Source organism: Oryzias latipes, chromosome 7 (assembly GCF_002234675.1).
Source record: "Oryzias latipes chromosome 7, ASM223467v1".
Taxonomy (NCBI): domain Eukaryota; kingdom Metazoa; phylum Chordata; class Actinopteri; order Beloniformes; family Adrianichthyidae; genus Oryzias; species Oryzias latipes.
In genome coordinates, this window is record NC_019865.2 from 13,243,465 (window position 1) to 13,262,047 (window position 18,583).

At 36.7% G+C, this 18,583-nt stretch overlaps 2 protein-coding genes across 4 annotated transcripts; one reads left to right on the top strand and one right to left on the bottom strand.

Annotated features, from left to right (window-relative positions):
- Positions 1-308: 308 nt before the first annotated feature.
- LOC101154950 (C->U-editing enzyme APOBEC-2) lies at positions 309-4,436 on the top strand. The gene is made up of 3 exons (XM_004070720.4): positions 309-746; positions 1,485-1,665; positions 3,360-4,436. The coding sequence occupies exons 1-3, from the start codon at positions 469-471 to the stop codon at positions 3,699-3,701; spliced, it is 801 nt and encodes a 266-aa protein (XP_004070768.1). The 5' UTR covers positions 309-468; the 3' UTR covers positions 3,702-4,436.
- LOC101155195 (carcinoembryonic antigen-related cell adhesion molecule 5) lies at positions 3,903-17,067 on the bottom strand. Of its 3 annotated transcripts, XM_023956612.1 has the most exons (21): positions 16,798-17,067; positions 16,648-16,686; positions 15,996-16,016; positions 15,618-15,896; positions 14,445-14,708; positions 13,619-13,885; positions 13,199-13,462; positions 12,326-12,592; positions 11,906-12,169; positions 9,671-9,937; positions 9,269-9,556; positions 8,935-9,195; positions 7,605-7,898; positions 5,876-6,136; positions 5,684-5,798; positions 5,438-5,595; positions 5,252-5,350; positions 5,069-5,137; positions 4,810-4,872; positions 4,499-4,567; positions 3,903-4,405 (listed from the first exon to the last, which is right to left on the bottom strand). In XM_023956612.1, exons 1-21 carry the CDS (start codon positions 16,826-16,828, stop codon positions 4,341-4,343), a joined length of 3,705 nt encoding a protein of 1,234 aa, XP_023812380.1. In that variant the 5' UTR covers positions 16,829-17,067; the 3' UTR covers positions 3,903-4,340. The 3 variants fall into 3 exon arrangements, with proteins under 3 accessions (XP_023812380.1, XP_023812382.1, XP_023812381.1); XM_023956614.1 differs by lacking the exons at positions 12,326-12,592; positions 13,199-13,462; XM_023956613.1 differs by lacking the exons at positions 13,199-13,462; positions 13,619-13,885 and having other exon boundaries at positions 16,798-17,064.
- Between the last annotated feature and the right edge of the window lie 1,516 nt (positions 17,068-18,583).

Below are 18,583 nucleotides of genomic sequence, written 5' to 3' on the forward strand. Positions count from 1 at the left end.
GCCTAATGGGCTGCAGGACTCTGGAACTGGCACAAACAAAAGTGGTGTTTGGTGTCTAAAAGCCCTGGTTACCCCATGTGCACAGACCGGCACTGTTATTAATAACCTGCCTGTTGCTGATCTGCTGACAGTGAAAAGCCTGATGGATTAAAGATGTACAACTGTTTTAAACTGAAGAAACACATCCAAGCAGCTTTTTCCTCCTTCTTATCTCAGTCATTGTTTATTTTTGCTCTATCTTGTTTTAACCTGTATAGCAGCCAGGCCATGGGGTAGGGAGGGGTAAGTTAACTGAGCTGCCTGCCCCTGCACCCAGCCTGGCATGCACATGTTTTGACTCTTGCCTCAGCACACAATGAGATCTATTTCTGTAAACACTCCAGGGTTATCACCCCACTTCCACTGACTCCCTTCTATTTGTGTCACCCCTGCTCTTCATCCGACCCTTTCACTAACTCGCACAAAATCATGGCGGAGAGAAGTAGCCGTCTCGGTGTGAAGAGGAAAGAGAAGAAAGTTGAAAACAAGGCCAGTGATGACAAAGACAAGGATAAGGGGAAGGAAAAGACGGTGAAAAAGCCCGACAGACCAGGGAAGAAGCAGGAAAAGACCCCAGAGCCGCAAAGGGTAGACGAGGAGAAGAGGAATGGGGAAAGTGAAGGAGCAACAGGAGCAGAGGCAAATCAAAATGAGGATAATGGCGAGTTCCAGCCCATAGAGCTGCCTCCGTTTGAGATTGTCACTGGGTGGGTAAGATTCTAAAAACATACTCCCAAAAAAGGTCTTAATGGAATTTAATGTCTAAGCCATATTTGTCATGTTTAGTGTCTTATCCTTCTATTAATGAATGTTATTCACCTGATTCTAGTCAGTAAGCACTGAATGACTGCGATGACTTGCACTCTGTGTCTTCCTGAGCACATTCATAAGAACAAAAATGAGTCACACCCCAGTCACTGACACTGACGTCTGCTGTATCATTTAGCCCAGCATCTGTTCCCTGGTGACTATTTCAGATCAAAGCTAGAAGAAATCTATTTCTGCTATCATCTGACTCTTTGTTTGCTACAATAAACCCAGGTTAACCCTTGTGCTATCTTACATGACCCCACCCTTACTTTGACGTGTTCTTCCTACCATGATAAAGGTGGAAAGATTTCATGTAATCCATGGACACCAGTGAAGATCACAAATCATTGAAGAAAAAAGGTTCAGAGCACTGTCTAGTGGGTCTAGATGACCCAACTCCCAACGTTAAAGTGACTAAGATAGCACTTAGAGGAGGAGGAACACGCTGTCTTTGAAACTGGATAAAAACAGGATATTAGTGGATGAAATCTCTGAAATATGTAGTAATTGATAATTGTATAATGGTGTTGACATTTTATATATTACCCAAGAAAGTGTTAAGATATCTTCTAGCAAATAAATCAAATAAAAATCTGGTTATTGAACAGACTTGTCTCTCTGTACTTCCCCATCAGGGATCTGATGAGCCCATTCTACTTCAAGTTTCAGTTCAGGAATGTGGAGTATTCGTCAGGGAGGAACAAAACCCTTCTGTGTTTCAGAGTGGACACAGCAGGAGGCAGCACCGAGCCTCTGAGAGGTTACATGGAGGATGAACATGCCACAGCCCACGCCGAGGAGGCCTTTTTTCAACAGGTACGGAAAGCTTGTGAGTCACAGTGACATGGAAAAAAATATATTTTTAAGTACCAAAAATACACAAAACGATTAACTAATTTAAAGACATATAAGTGCTATTCTAAAGTATTCATTAAAATTATGTACCGGACACCCATCTTTTAAAGTTGCAAGATTTTTTTGTTTATGTTTAGAAAAAACAATGTAATATTAATTAACAGATTAATCTGTGTCATTCAAATGTTTTTGCTTACATTAATTTCTAATAATAACGTTGTATGTTTCTGTAGATATATTCTAAGTATTTTTTTAATTTAAATATAAAGAATTGGTTACACTGACATGCATGCATAAGGCTGTTACGATAAGAAGCATGCGCATCAGTGTGACCAATTATTAGAGAAAAAAATATGTTGAACTTCCAGTTTTAGTTTTTCCTAAAGAATATTCAGTTTTTGTTTAATAGCTTAGTCATATTTTATTCACAAATGTAAATTTTTGAAAGAGAGTCCACATTTTTAGTTTTTAAAAAAGGAGTTTAATCTTTCTTAAAAGTGTCTTAAAACATATTTAAAAAATACAAGAATGTCATGAAACCTTTACATTGTTCGTCAATTTGCCTGGACTGATATCATTTTTCTTTACCTTTTAAGTTATGGACACCCTTTATGGGGTTCTTTATTTAATTATTGATGCCTTCCATTCTAATGTTGGCCTCTGCACACAGTTGGAAAATCTTTAAGTTCATTTTATTTATTTGTTTATTTAAATTACTATTTTTTATGATGTTTGTTGTGTAACCAATTACTAACCAATTAATAAAAAAATCCTTTTATATTCATTTCAATTACATTTTATCTATATAGCCCAATATTACAACAATAGTTATCTTAATGGGTTGTTTACTGTCTTTTACAATGTGGAATTACATAACACTTTTGCACTGTTACTTTATTTTGAAGTTTAAAGTTAAATTCATTTGAAAGTTAATAGTTGAATCAGAAACTGTGTTTAGTCAATTTTAGTATTCATACCCCTTGAATCTTTCCACATTTTCTTACATTATGCCTACAAACACTAACATATATTATTAGAGATTTTATGTGAAAGACCAACACAACACGGTATGCAATTGTGAAGGAAAAAGTAAATTATGCATGATTTCATTTTTTTTTTTTAGCAAATAAAAATATCAAGTGCAGTGTGCAAAGTATTTATCCTTCCTGAGTCAATAAAACAGAAAAATATACTTATTTTCGAGGATGGAATTTGAAGAAAATGTGGAAAAGTTCAAGGGTTATGAATACACTGCTGCAACACGCTTCCATCGCTTTTTCAACAACTTTTCTTAATCCTCAATATGACGTAATATCAGTCTCCCTTTTTAACTGCTTTTCCTTAAAGAGGTGTCTTTAAAATATATATTTTTTACCTTGTTGCTTAATTAGATTTAATTCATTTGATTTTGAGAACGCAGGTGCTCTGTGAAGTGGAAGGAGGGGCTTATTATTCAATTCTTGCCAAGAACCTCCCACTGACTTAATTTTACCATATGAAATGATATTTTATTAAAGAGTAAACATTTTAAACATGTATTTGACACAAATGACCATTATAAACAAAAGTTAAACTTAATATTAGAGTACCAAAAATAAAACATTGCACTAAATGCTAATGTATGTATCTACATAAATTACTACATTTCTTTCCAGGTGCTCCCCAACTCTTCCCAAGAGTACGATGTCACATGGTACGTGTCATCCAGCCCCTGTGTAGCCTGTGCCGCTAAGCTGACCTCCATCCTCCAGCAGCGCAAAAAGCTTCGCCTTTCCGTTTTCTGCTCCCGTCTCTTCGATTGGGAGGAACCTGAGATTGTGCAAGGGCTGAAGGCTCTGGTGCAGGCTGGCTGCAAGCTGCAAATGATGAAGCCAGCTGACTTCCAGCATGTTTGGGAAACGTATGTGGAAAAGGAGGACCAGAGCTTTACTCTGTGGGAGGACTGCAAAGAGAACTATGAATACTATTTGGAAAAGTTAGCTGATATTCTCAAATAGAAGTGAGTCACAGTGCTGTATTTGAATCTCACATGTCACTTCTAAATTTCTAGGTCAAAAAAGTTTTTTTCTTCAAAATATTAATGAAGTAACCCAGTTTTTATCTCATTTGTTTTTACTTTTACAAGTTCCCGTTGACTAAATTAGAACCAAGCTTGCTTGTGAAACTTCCGTGGGTTTGAACTTGCAACAACACGTGGCAATATTTTATACTTTGTATTTTAAAAAAATAGGGCGAAAACAAATATTTACATCCTGCGAATTTACAAGATCAAAGCATTACAGTTCAAAACATAAAAAAAAGCTTCCTAAAAGTTATCTTTGCTACCATCTGGTGATTTTTCAAGGAACTGCAGTCAAAGCTGAACAACAACTTTCACTACATAAATATCCACGCATTCATCCCGTGGTTAAATTAAAATGCAGCCATATAAAATAATTAAAATACTTTGCTTTACTAAGTGTGTTTGAAAATAAGTTGAAACAAAGCTACACATAATACAAGCTTACTTCAGAGTGCAATACCAGCTAAATTGAACATTTCCATAAAACCTGTGCATGTGCTGATATTTTAACATCATGGTGATGTGCAATCACCATTTAGGACTCGCGGGCCTGAGAAAGGCAGAAACTGTTGCTTTAGCTCATTTTTTGGAAGGAAATCATTGCACCGCCGTTTTCCGTTCCAGTGGAAACCATCACAGCTAAAATAAACAAAATGAAGAGATGAAAAAATGTGTCAGATATTTGTTGTATATAAAGATGCAAATGATCACTTAGTCTTTTCAACGGGCTACCTTGATCTTCCTGGGTGGTTACCATTAGCTCTGTGCTATCACTTCTGATCAGTCCTATGTCATCGTTTTCTGTTCATAAGACAAGAGAAAAGAAAAACTTATACCTAATAATTGAAAACTTAAAAGAAAAAAAACAGCATATTGCTCATACCCGGAGAGCTACATGCTTTCTTGGTTATTTTAGTATAGTGAAAATGTTGTACTTTCAGGTAATCAATAATGAAGGATGATGCACAAAGATATACAATAAAATAGAAAAAAAAAAAAAATATGTTTTGCTTTTATATTCAATGCATCTCTTGGCATTTCACCTTTTTTGGGTCCTTCATTCAAAGCAGCATCAGTGATATATTCAACCAGTGGGCATGAATTCTCTGCAGCAGAAAGGAGATAACAAGGAAAATGTCAGAAGTTACAGCAAACAATGTCTGTCTGATGCAGAATATAGCTTTCTAGTAAGCTAATTCACAGACCAAGGTAAAAATAGCTATACCAGAATCATCTATTGGGCAGCATGACACGAATGCTCAGAAAGGCAACCAAAGCCACAAGGCTGAAGTGTGAACCCACCAGTATGCTCTAATTGCTTTTTCATTGTGAGAAACAACTCATTTTCTTCTGGTCTCTCTTCAGCAACAACTGTGGGACAAGAAAAAACAAAACGAAACAAGTTGATAAAGACGTCTAAAATAAACGCAAAACATTCACACATTACACTAAATAAGCTTTCGAAACGTCAGACGGAAGTCACACCTGGTTTCCGGATTTTGAAGTAAATGCATCCGAGAAAAGCAAGAATGATTCCAAAGAAGAGACAGCCAGAGACTGAAAGGAGAATCCTCCTTTTCAACACTAGAAGTACAAAACATAAAAAAAGAGAGAGAGAATGAAACAATGGATGCCTTGAATCTCCATCTATAAAGTTCTTGTTCAACTTACAAAGATTCTTGGTTTTGAATGGTGAGCTTTCCACAGAATAGGTTGGTCGTTCGGTACGGATGCCTTTGCAGGTGTAGTGGCTCTGATCTGGGTCATTCTGGGGTGTAACTGTATATTTCTCTGTTGGCACCTCTCCAACTGCGATTTTTTCTCTAAACCTGTTTATTTGATTTATTGAGCTTTACACTTGTCCTTCAAAGACTTACAGAGAGAGATGGGCACACATAAGACTCCTCTGTCTCTTACCAAGTGTAGTTCCACTTGTCTTCTGATTCCTTCACTTTGCACATCAGCACTAAGGTGTCTGTGGAGAAGACCTCTGCCCAGCCCGTCAACAGGATGACTTCAGCCTGTGGGCGCTCTGTAACAAACACAATATTTACTAACGATGACAAACTTCCAACAACAGGGGATGTAGCGGATAGTGAAAAACAGCACCTTTAACTTCAATTTGCATGTTTTGGCTCTTCTGAAGCCTGAAAGAGTCCCTTTCCGCCTGGCATGTATAGATTCCAGTATCTTTAACTTGAGCAGAACTGATGTTGTGGTGGTCATCTTTTTCAAACTTATCACCATCTTTGAACCACAGGAATTTCCATCCAGAGGAGATGTTGACGTCACAGCGGAAGGAGACTGAATCACCAGTGTGCATTAAACTATACTCAGGACTTTGCAGCAGTGTAACATTGGGTGTCGCATCTGAAAGTTGACCACGGTCAAACCCAAAAAACAGGAATTAGAAGCAACACCTTAAGCACAAGAGATGTACTTTAAATGCGAAAAAATTCTTCCTAACCAGGATGAAAAAAAAAGTTACATTTTACATAAGAGTAAGGTCAGAAAAGACAGAAAAAAAATTCTGATGCTGCGTTCATATTGCCCTCGGTAAAGCGCGTTCAAGTGGTCACTTCCAACGAAAAGTCAATGTCAATGCGCATATTTGAACGCTTTGGGCTTCTGCATTCATGCATCGCTATGCAAGTTTTTTAAGTCAGATTTTCAGTCAGTTTTTTGGCTCTACATACCAAAACACATGGCCATTGAACACTCGCTGAACATTAACCAGTTAAACTTTGAGAAATCAGGGACTTTGGTAGCGTCTTTTTTATTTTATGTCACAGAAGTGCCAACCGTTTGAAAATTGATTGAGAAGAAATTAATAATTGTGGATTGTGCCTGGCTGGAATTACAACACTCAGGCCATTATATATCGGAATAGAGCAGTTAAAAAAAGATATATATATTTCCACCGCTTGGACATTTCACAACAAGTCTCTTCCAAAAGTAGGAACATGCTCGTGTACAGGGTAGCGAGAGTCCAGTATGAACACCATATGCTAAAAGCCTGTTCAAAAATCTGCGTTCAGCACATTCTTGAACACGCTTCAAATACATGGTGTGTACCCAAGCATGAGTGTAGTATAGTAATACAATAGGAGCCCGTCTCACAGGACATCATCTGTCTATCCATTTTCTGAACCTGCTTAATCCATTTTGGGGTCAGGGGGCTGTTGTAGCCCATCCCAACTACTGTTGGGTGAAAGTGGGGTACACCCTGAAAAGGTCACCATTGCAGGGTCACACAGTCACATGTCACACATATCACATGCACACCTAATTTAGAATCTCCAATGTAACCTATACATCATGTTTTTGAACTGTGAGAGAAAAACCCACACATGAACGAAGGGAACATGCAAACTCCACACAGAAAAGACCCACCCCGGATTTGAACCAGGACATTCTAGCAGTGAGGTGAGGATGCTAACCACTACTCCCCCATGCACCCCCAAACAGTACATTAAAGGGTAAAATAGAAACTACGGTACAAAAGATCATTTAGAGATCTATGATCCATCCATTAACATAAAAAAAACATGCTAAAGAAGGACAAGGTGACCAGTATGGAACTAAAAATAGAAGCCTTTTGTGCAGCAACAACATTAAACGCACAGGGCCCTGCCCTACTGCTTTTCTTTTGATGTAATATTTTCATCTAGAGAAATTGTTTAATGCTCTGAACAATCCTCATGCAAATTATGTTTTTCTTAAGCTTCAGGCTTTTGCAACACTTGCCATTTTGTAATTTTTTAATATTAAAAAATCAATAGAGTAAAAAAAAATCTAAAAAAAAGCTATACAGAAAAAATATGAGTAAATAACTTACCATAAACCATCAGTGTAACTTTAGAGCTAAAGTTGCTGTGGACAGACCTGTCTTTCAGCTCTGCTTTGCAGGTGTAATTTTGAGTTTTATGATGAGAAGGGTCAGAACGAAAGGAAATAGTTGCTCCATTTGTCCCAATAACCACATCCTTATTGGCCTGAATCATCTTCCCATCTTTGTACCACGTGTATGTCCATCCAGAGCCGAGCAGTATCTTACAGCTTAGTTCAACCATTTCTTTGGGGAAAACATCCAATTGCTTGTTTCTTGGCTTCAGCAACGGTACAGGGATTTCTAATAATAAAAAAGAGACAAAAACAACTCAAACATCCTCTTTGAAGGGCCTCAAGCAAGTATCCATCACCCTAAAAGTTCTCTAAATAAATGAAAAGTTACATTTTTAAAGAATAAGGGATTACACAGAGTGACAGAGGGCTGCAGAAAATGTTATAACACCCCTCTGCTTTAAACCCAATTACCTCCCATTGGCATTTCACAGGCGGGTGCAGTCTGATAAAAATTGGGCATGTTAAAGTAAATTATGTGAGATGTACCATGACCATGATAGTCCAAGTATAAAAAAGTAGAACAGTTAAATCCTGGTTGTTTAGTGCCATCATAACCATAATTTTCAACAGTAGAATTGTCAGGTGATTTAAATAAAAATGCATAAATAGTTTTAACATCTACAGAGTCATTTCAACAGTGTAAACAAACAAAACAAAATGAAACAGGCTCCTATACGTGTCACACAAAAATGTGTTTTTAAGACTAAAAGATAAAAAAGCAAAACAAAAATTTTATTTTGAGTGTTGTAATTGACTGTCCATTTAAAACACCCACCAAAGAAGTCCAAAAAAGTTCCTTTTTTAGTAAAAGCTTTGTCCCTTTCCCTTTAGCAGCTTTGTTATTGAGTTAATGCCCTGTAAATACTACAATGCTAAAAAACAACAACAACCATTTCATTGTTTTACACTAACTTGAAATTACTAACACTGTTTGAAATTTAACAGATTTACGTTTTTTTGCACAGCTGATGAGTTATATCAACACAAACATTTTGACAGGTTTTTGTTGCTTCCTCCGTTTACTTCAATCTTTGTGGGTTTTCCCAGCTCCACCCATATATTGGCTATGCACGCACATGCATTCTCATGCCTCCCTCTGTGTCATGCTACACCACATCCTGTTTCAACAGTAAAGTGACAAAAACAAGGCCGCCTTAAAAACCTGCTTTCTGGAAATTAAAATCGTTAAAACCTAAATTAGGTGTACACATAAAACCATTTTTTTCTCTTCAAACACCGCGGCTATTATCTTTTTTACTTACCTGTGACGTCTTGATGTATTTTATTGCTTTGGAAAATCAAAATGTCATCTCTGCTGGCATTGCACCAATATTCCCCTTTATCTTGCAGACCCAGGTTAATGGTGAGGCTCTCTCCACTGTTAGCTATCACATTACTGTCTTTGTACCACTTATACTTCCATCCAGAGGACACAGAAACCTTGCAAGAGAATGACACATGTTCTCCAACATACATTGGATCAAAAGCCAGATTCTTTGCCAGCTGTGGTTTGGGTAAACTTTCTGGAAAAAAAGGAGATAATTGTATTAATATTCAAATTTACTAGTTGACTTGAGCACAAGCCATGAAACTCACCATAAACTTTCACATATAGTTTTATGCTGAGTTCAGAGCGGACTCCTCTCAGAGTGAGGTGAGCTTTGCAGGCGTAGCTTCCATGGTGATTTCGAACGATCGAACCAATGGTGAGTTTTGAACCTTTTTCATCCCAGATCAAGGATGTGCTCTTTGTGAGCTTCTGGTCATCTTTATACCAAGTGAAGGTCCAAGTCGGATCGTTCACGCCACAGCTCATCTCAACCTTCTCTTTTTCAAACACGTCTAACCAGGGAGTTAAAAGCTTCAGTCTTGGCTTGGGGGGGTCTGTGAATAGATAAAAAAACATCAATTTAAGATGAAAAAGCGAATGCATAAAATCTAGGTGTTAAACAACAACAAAAGAGCACTCACTTATTTAAAATAAAGAATTATGCTTACCAGAGACCTGCAGGGACAGTTTATCACTCTCTTCTGAAAAGTACTGGCCCCTTTTTGCTTTACAGAAGTACTGTCCACCGTTGGAGTGACTGATGCTATCCATCTTGTAAATAGGGCTGTTGGCTCCAGGAATTTCCGTCCCGTTAAGGTACCAGATGTAATTCCAGTCAGTGGCAAGTGTGACCTCGCAGTTGAATTGAATGGATTCACCAGGGTACATCTTTTCAAAGGTTGTACTTTTGTTTAAATTTGGCTTAGCCTTTTCCGCTGTTCATATTAGGAAAAAAAACACAAAAGTGGATGGTTTAAAAAAAATACTATAAGCATTGATCTTAAAAGTGAGGTGTTTAGATTATAGTGTCAGAGTTTAACTTTGCAATGAGGATTTGGGCCTGCATGCCTTTAAAAATGTAAAAAAAAAATTGAAAAGGTATTGTGTTTTTAAAACTTTTAAACCTCAAATAGGTTAAGTCATTTTTTTTGTGAGTTTTTTTATTATTTAAACCGTTATTGTTTTAGCTTTTGTGCCTCCAAATAAAAAACATGTTGTTTAATTCTTGAAATTCAAAGACAATTTGTTATTAATTAATACAAATACGTAGAAAAATGCACAGTTATGGTCTACATTCATGTAGTAACACCCAGTATACAGCCGGGCAAAAAAGTATTTAGTCATTCACCAATTGTGCACGTTCTTCCATTTAAAAAGATAAGACAGGCCTGTAATTTCCATCATAGGTATACCTCAACTATGAGAGACAAAATGAGAAAAAACAAATATCCAGAAAATTACATTGTCTAATTTTTAATAATGTATCTACAAATTATGGATGAAAATAAGTATTTGGTCATCTACAAACAGGCAAGATTTCTGGCTATCACAGACCTATAACTTCTTTTGTAAGAGGAGCCTCTCTCCTCCACTCATTTCCTGCATTAATGGCATCTGTTTGAACTGGTTAGCTATAGAAAAGACACCTGTCCACAACCTCTAACAGTCACACTCCAAACTCCAATATGGTCAAGAGCAAAGAGCTCTCTAAGGACACCAGAAACAAAATTGTTGACCTAAACCAGGCCGGGAAGACTGAATCTGCAATTGGTAAGCAGCTTGGTGTGAAGAAATCAACTGTGGGTGCAATTATTAGAAAATGGAAGACATAAAAGATCACTGATCCCTCCATCTGGGGCTCCCCGCAAGATCTCACCCTGTGGGGTCAAAACGATCACAAGAACAGTGAGCAAAAATCGAAGAACCATACAGGGGGAACTAGTGAATGACCTGCAGATAGCTGGGACCAAAGTAACAAAGGCTTCCATCAGTGACACACTATTCCACCAGAGACTCAAATCCTGCAGTGCCACATGTGTCCCCCTGGTAAATTTAATTAAGATGCAGGTCTGTCTAAAGTTTGCCAGAGAGCATTTGGATGATCCAGAAGAGGATTGGGAGAATGTCCTATGGTCAGATGAAACCATAAAATAACTTTTTGGTAAGAACTCTACTTGTCGTGTTTGGAGGAGAAAGAATGCTAAGTTGCATCCAAAGAACAACATACCTACTGTAAAGCACGGGGGTGGAAACATCATGCTTTGGGGCTGTTTTTCAGCAAAGGGACCAGGACGACTGATCCGTGTAAAGGAAAGAATGAATGGGGCCATGTATTATCAGATCAATGAATATGAAAAGTGTCTGGGTCTTTCAGAATTACAATCCAAAACACAGTGCCCTGGTAACAAAGGAGTGGCTTCGTAAGAAGTATTTCAAGGTTCACGAGCGGCCAAGCCAGTCTCCAGATCGCAACCCCATAGAAAATCTTTGGAGGGAGCTGAAAGTCTGTGTTGCCCATCACCAGCCCCAAAACATCATTGCTCTAGAGGAGATTTGCATGGAGGAATGGGCCAAAATACCAGCAACAGTTTGTAAAAACCTTATGAAGACGTACAGAAAATGTTTGACTGCTTTCATTGCCAAAACAGAGTACATAACAAAATATGGAGTTGGACTTTTATCTTTGACCTCATACATTTTTCCCACCATAATTTATAAACAAACTCTTGTAAAATCAGAAAAAGGTTGGATTTCTGATTTTTGTTCATTTATGATTAAAATTGCAGACCTCTCACATCTTTTAAATGGGAGACCTTGAAGTTGTTTGGGTAAAAAATTTGCTTATATATTTTTTTAGCATAAGCCGATAGGTCTCAAATTGATTGTAAAAACAATAAACTCACCATAAATGTTGATATCAACCGAGTTGCTGAGTCCAGAGCTGACCCCTCTAGATTTTAGGAGAACTTTGCATTGATATTTTCCTTTATTGATTTGAGTAACTGAAGGGATGCTGAGTTTTGGCATTTCATAATTCATTGGAACACCATCTTTGTACCAACTGAATGTCCAGTCAGAAACGCCAACTTCACAGCTCATTTCCACTCTCTCACTTTCAAACACATCTTTCCAGTTAGTCAGCAGCTTCACAGTGGGGATAGGAGGGTCTGAAAGACATTTACCACAAAAAACATTTTAAAATGAAAAAATGTATTCACAGAAATGCATCATGAAATCAATTGCATAACAGTGCTGCTTAAAACACGTGTTAAAATTTCACAATTTTTTACAACAAATTGTAAACAACAAATTGACTTGCTTACCAGAGACCTGCAGGGACAGTTTATCACTCTCTTCTGAAAAGAACTGACCCCTCTTTGCTTTACAGAAGTACTGTCCACCGTTGGAGTGACTGATGCTATCCATCTTGTAAATAGGGCTGTTGGCTCCAGAAATTTCCCTCCCATTAAGGTACCACATGTAATTCCAGTCAGTGGCAAGTCTGACCTCGCAGTTGAATTGAATGGATTCACCAGGATACATCTTTTCAAAGGTTGTACTTTTGTTTACATTTGGCTTAGCCTTTTCCGCTGTTCAAATTAGGAAATCAGACAAAATCATTTGTTTTTTAATTAACATTTAGGCAATGCAGAAACAAAGGGGGCCTTGAACGTTATAGTAAATGTTTAGCCTAAAAGTGTTACTGTCTTTATTTATGATAAAAATTACAGAACACTGGCATCTTTTTAAATGGGAGAACTTGCAGTTGGTGACTGACTAAATACTTTTTTGCTCCACTGTATTGTTGTCTAATTTTCAGTAACTGTGCAAACCTTTAATCAATGTGATGATCTTTTAAGTTAGCATACAAGTTGATTAATGACACTCTCCATCAACAAATTATTGGATGAAAAGTTTGCTTTTTCTTGCATTAGTAATTATTTAAGAATCATGACCTTATTATGGGATTACAATCTGTAGAAACTATAAAGTTTCAAAGATAAGAGCAAATTCTTTTTAGAAACCTCAAAATATATTTTATCTAAAGATGACCTTACCTTGTATTGTATTGTATTGTTGACCAATGTAAATAAAACGCAGTTGTTTTGGTAAAAAAAAAAATTGCTTTTATATACGTTTTTAACATAAGCTGATCGGTCTCAAGTTGATGTAGTATTGTAAAACAATAAACTTACCATAAATGTTGATATCAACCGAGTTGCTGAGTCCAGAGCTGACCCCTCTAGTTTTTTGGAGAACTTTGCATTGATATTTTCCTTTATTGATTTGAGTAACCGAAGGGATGCTGAGTTTTGGCATTTCGTAAATCATTGGAACACCATCTTTGTACCAACTGAACGTCCAGTCAGAAACGCCAACTTCACAGCTCATTTCCACTCTCTCACTTTCAAACACATCTTTCCAGTTAGTCAGCAGCTTGACAACGGGGATAGGAAGGTCTGAAAGACATTTACCACAAAAAACATTTTAAAATGAAAAAATGTATTCACAGAAATGCATCATGAAATCAATTGCATAACAGTGCTGCTTAAAACACCTGTTAAAATTTCACAATTTTTTACAACAAATTGTAAACAACAAATTGACTTGCTTACCAGAGACCTGCAGGGACAGTTTATCACTCTCTTCTGAAAAGAACTGACCCCTCTTTGCTTTACAGAAGTACTGTCCACCGTTGGAGTGATCTATGTTATCCTTCTTGTAAATAGGGCTGTTGGCTCCAGGAATTTCCCTCCCGTTAAGGTACCACATGTAATTCCAGTCAGTGGCAAGTCTGACCTCGCAGTTGAATTGAATGGATTCACCAGGATACATCTTTTCAGAGGCTGTACTTTTAGTTACATGTGGCTTAGCCTTTTCCGCTGTTCAAATTAGGAAATCAGACAAAATCATTTGTTTTTTAATTAACATCTAGGCAATGCAGAAACAAAGGGGGCCTTGAACGTTACAGTAAATGTTTAGGCATATAGCGCTACTGTCTTAATTTATGATGAAAATTACAGACCACTCGCATCTTTTAAATGGGAGAACTTGCACAATTGGTGACTAAATACTTTTTTGCTCCACTGTATTGTTGTCTAATTTTCAGTAACTGTGTAAACCTTTAATCAATGTGATGATCCTTTAAGTTAGCATACAAGATGATTAATGACACTCTCCATCAACAAATTCTAGTTTGCTTTTTCTTGCATTAGTAATTATTCCAGAATCATGACCTTATTATGGGATTACAATCTGTAGAAACTAAAAAGTTTCAAAGATAAGAGCAAATATTTTTTATGAAATGTCAAAATATGTTTTACCTAAAGATGACCTTACTTTGTATTGTATTGTTGACCAATGTTAATAAAACATAGTTGTTTTAGTAAAAAAATTGCTTTTATATAGTTTTTAACATAAGCTGAAAAACAATAAACTCACCATAAATGTTGATATCAACCGAGTTGCTGAGTTCAGAGCTGACCCCTCTAGATTTTAGGAGAACTTTGCATTGATATTTTCCTTCATTGCTTTGAGTAACTGAAGGGAAGCTGAGTTTTGGCATTTCATAATTCATTGGAACACCATCTTTGTACCAACTGAACGTCCAGTCAGAAACGCCGACTTCACAGCTCATTTCCACTCTCTCACTTTCAAACACATCTTTCCAGTTAGTCAGCAGCTTCACAACGGGGATAGGAAGGTCTGAAAGACATTTACCACAGAAAAAAAGTATTAAAATGAAAAACTGTATGGACAGAATTGCATCATGAAATTGTTATTCAATTGCATAAAAAAAGCTGCTAAAAAAACTTGGTTGTATGAATTTCACTCCCTTTAAGGTACCACATGTAAATCCAGACACTGGTATTTCTGACTTTGCAGTTTAATTGAATGGATTCACCTGGGTAAACTTTTTCAAAGGTTGTACTTTTGGTTGAATGTGGGTTAGACTTTTCCACTGTTCACATTTGGAAATCAGACAAAATCACTTGTGATTTTGAAACACAGATATAGTGGGTCTTTCCATTTAGCATTTATAAGCCAAGTGACTCAAGTATCTAAAAATTAAACATTTAGAAAAATGCAAATCAGATGCTACATTCTCCTGTGTGCTACCTACCAGTCATTTGGCTCATATTATTTTGATGCAGTTGAAACATGATTAAAATAAATGGATACAATCTAAGTTAAAATCTCACAATGCAGAAACAAAGGGGGCATTGAAACTTATGGTATGGTCGCTGTCTTTAGAGCTGAGGTTTCTGGACTCAAAGGTGAACTTTGCAGGTGTAACTTCCTTGATGAGTGACATCCCTGATTCTTAGTAATGCTGTGTCTTCTAGCAGATTATTTCCATTTTTGTACTATCCAGTCAGAGAAATGAAACTGACTGTAGAATCTGACTGACTCCTCAAAAACATCTGACCAGGAACTAGCTGTTTCAGTGTTGGTTTAGGCAGCTCTAATAATGTATTAGAGAAAGAAATTCTTGAAAAAGTCAGGGTTGCATTGTTTTTGCACACTTTTGTATTTAAATAAAAAATGAGAAATATCAAAAATACCTAAAAAAAGAGAAAAACATTTGTGAATAGGGGCAAAAAACAAACTTACCTTTAACTTTGATTTCAAGGGTGTTACTGTCTTTAGTCGAGATACCCTTGATCTTGTGTTCACCTCGACATGTATAAACTGCTGATGTTTCTGTTGTGATTGTAAGTTTCGAACCTTCTTCAGACAAAAATAAATCCGAACCACTTATTTCTAAGTGATTTCTGTTCCACTTGATATTCCAGTCAGAGCTGCCATCGATGGTACATTTTAACACCACTTTCTCGGTGGAGTATGGTTCTGAGAAGGGAGACTGCAGCTGCAGGTTGGGCTGAGGAGGCTCTGAAAAATGTATTTGAGATAAAATATGTCACACTTCACACGTGGCTTTATAATAAAAAATGAAACAAGGGCAAAAGATGTTACATGACTGAGTCTCACCAAATACAGCTGTGGGAAGAACTAGAGTTGTTGAAGCATTGCCAGAAAAAATAAAGAATAAAAAAATTTGTTAGATTAAATAGTCCGCATTACAGTTTCCTCTTAAACAAAGAAAAGCTAAAATTGAAGATTTACATAGACAATCTACTGAATATGGAGAAAAAACAAAATGTACTTTTTTAATTTTAGGAAGGGCTGTTGCAATGGCAACTGTGTAGGCATATATTCAAATGGGATATTTGCTTGAATTCAAAAACATTTTATCACATTTTTTGCTTGAATTTATCTATCTTTAACTTGCAAAACCACTAGACTGAGTAGGAAGTCCAGCCATGTGCAAACATGATGAGATAAAAGAGCGTGGAGTGCATTTGCGATGTGAGAAGTTGCAAACTAATCAAAAGAAATTACTTCTCGTTTCTTCTACCAACTTTCATTATGAAAATTTTTTCTAACCATGGTAACAAAACCCAAAGCTGACGTTTTAATGGTTCAAATGTCCAGGTTTATGAGAAGTCTACATTCTACCAGCAATATTAGATGTTTTGTGCTTAAAAGAGTTTTTTAACAATTTAAAACAATGCTCATTAAGATTCTAAGTACGAATTCAATATATTTTTCATTTAAAAATGTGTCAGACTTGTTTTCCTACCTGTGTTTGAGTCCTGAGCTGCAACAGCAGCGGACAAATCTGTCAAACGACAAATATAGAAACTTGTGAAACAGAGAATCTGAGCAAACAACGATACAATTCATTTAAATAAATAAATAGTTAAAAAGGTAAAAACAGCAGAAGACTTACAAATGACACCTAGCACTGTAACAAGCCACATTTTCCATCAAGCCTTGATGTGCTTCCGAGTTGAATCATGCATCTGCCGCATTGAAAGGCTCAGAGAAAGAAACCGATGCAGTCAAGATGGGCGTGAACAAAAAGTCATTTTAGAATTCACCTCAGGACTGCAGCTTTCCTGTTGCCCCTATTATTTGTGGTAATGAAGCAACAGGAAACATGTTTGTTAACCACACTCAGATACATGCACACATACAGCTTTAACTGCTGTTCAGTCCTGAAAAAAGGAAACACAATTTAAAGAAGTTATTGTGCTTGTAAAAATGACAGCATAAAACAGTGATATCTCATAATAACAGATAAACGGTTTGAATTTTACATATTTGTTGTTAACAGCGACTCACATTCCATTTGGTGCCTTACATGAACACACGAACAAAAAAAAAGTTTCAGTTTTGTTTCAAAATAAGTTTCAAAGCTTACTTCAAAGTAATGGAAACGGCAGTACTTTGAAAGACAACCACAAACATCCTTTTGCATTCAGCTGAAAGCTGCTCTCCAGAGACATGAATTTGAATAGGTATTAAAACTTTGTAATAGGTATTAAAACTTTGGCCTTGTGTATAGTTTTTAGTGAATTGTAAAATGTGTTGTAAAATGCTAAAATGCTAATAGAATTGACGGGAATGCATATTATCCTATTTTGTTTTCAAGCACCACTTCCTGCTTGTTTGAGAAGACCTTTGAGACAGGATACAGCAAGTTTCTGTTCCTCCATGAATTTTTAAATGACACATGAGGAACAAAGGTGTGATCCACTCCAGACAGTATAAAAAAAAGCATAAAAAGTAATGAAAGTATGTGAATTTATTTAAAAAGGATCAAACCCAATCACACCAGGTCACCTGGAAAATAGAAAACTATCAGATGTATGGCGCTAACACTTCCTGACAGATTTCTTAGTTTTTGGTGAGCTCAAGAAACACTTTAGACTAAAATTAGGGTTGCAGCTCATCCACTAAAAATAAGGACATTGTTTCACTTCTAGTTTTTTAAGTATTAATCCCAAACCTCAAACGTTGCCAAATTAGGCAAGAGAAGATACTGAGACACTCAACATCAATTTTGTAGATTTTCACAATGAGTTAAGATAATGCCCGTCAAAGCATTTAACAATAGGATAATATATTGAAGCTTTGGTGCAATTTCCATTAGGAAAATCTACCTCGAAGTTTTGCTGGGTTGTTACACCGTTATCAATTAGACCTTCTAAATAACCTCCCGTCTTCTCAGCCAATCACAAACAATGTTTTCCTTTAAACTTCTGAATGACTGGATCTCTGCATTCTACCTCTCCCGTCTCATCTTCTTCTAATGTTTTCCGGCATACTGCACTCTGCTCGAGTTGAAGCCTTCTCTTACTTAGATAGCTGGTTATTTGCCCCACACGAGTCACAAATACAGGGGACCTCAATAGCTATCAGGAACTGGTAGTGGACCCAAAATGCGCCAAAAAGAGCGCTGGTTTGATGACGAGAAATCAAACATCTAATAAAAAAATAAAAAATAAAAACTTGAACAAGACAAAACCCATGGCAAACCAAAAAGGTGACCCAGTAGAACAGATGACCTGAACAAAAAACCAGATACTTAAAATGGTTGATGGTATTTAACTGAACTGAGGGCAGCTGTGAATCATGACAAACCTTAAATGGGTGTGACCGAGGGACAATTCAAAACAGAACACGACACGACCAAAAACCATGGCATAACTGACAAAAACCAAACCAAATTT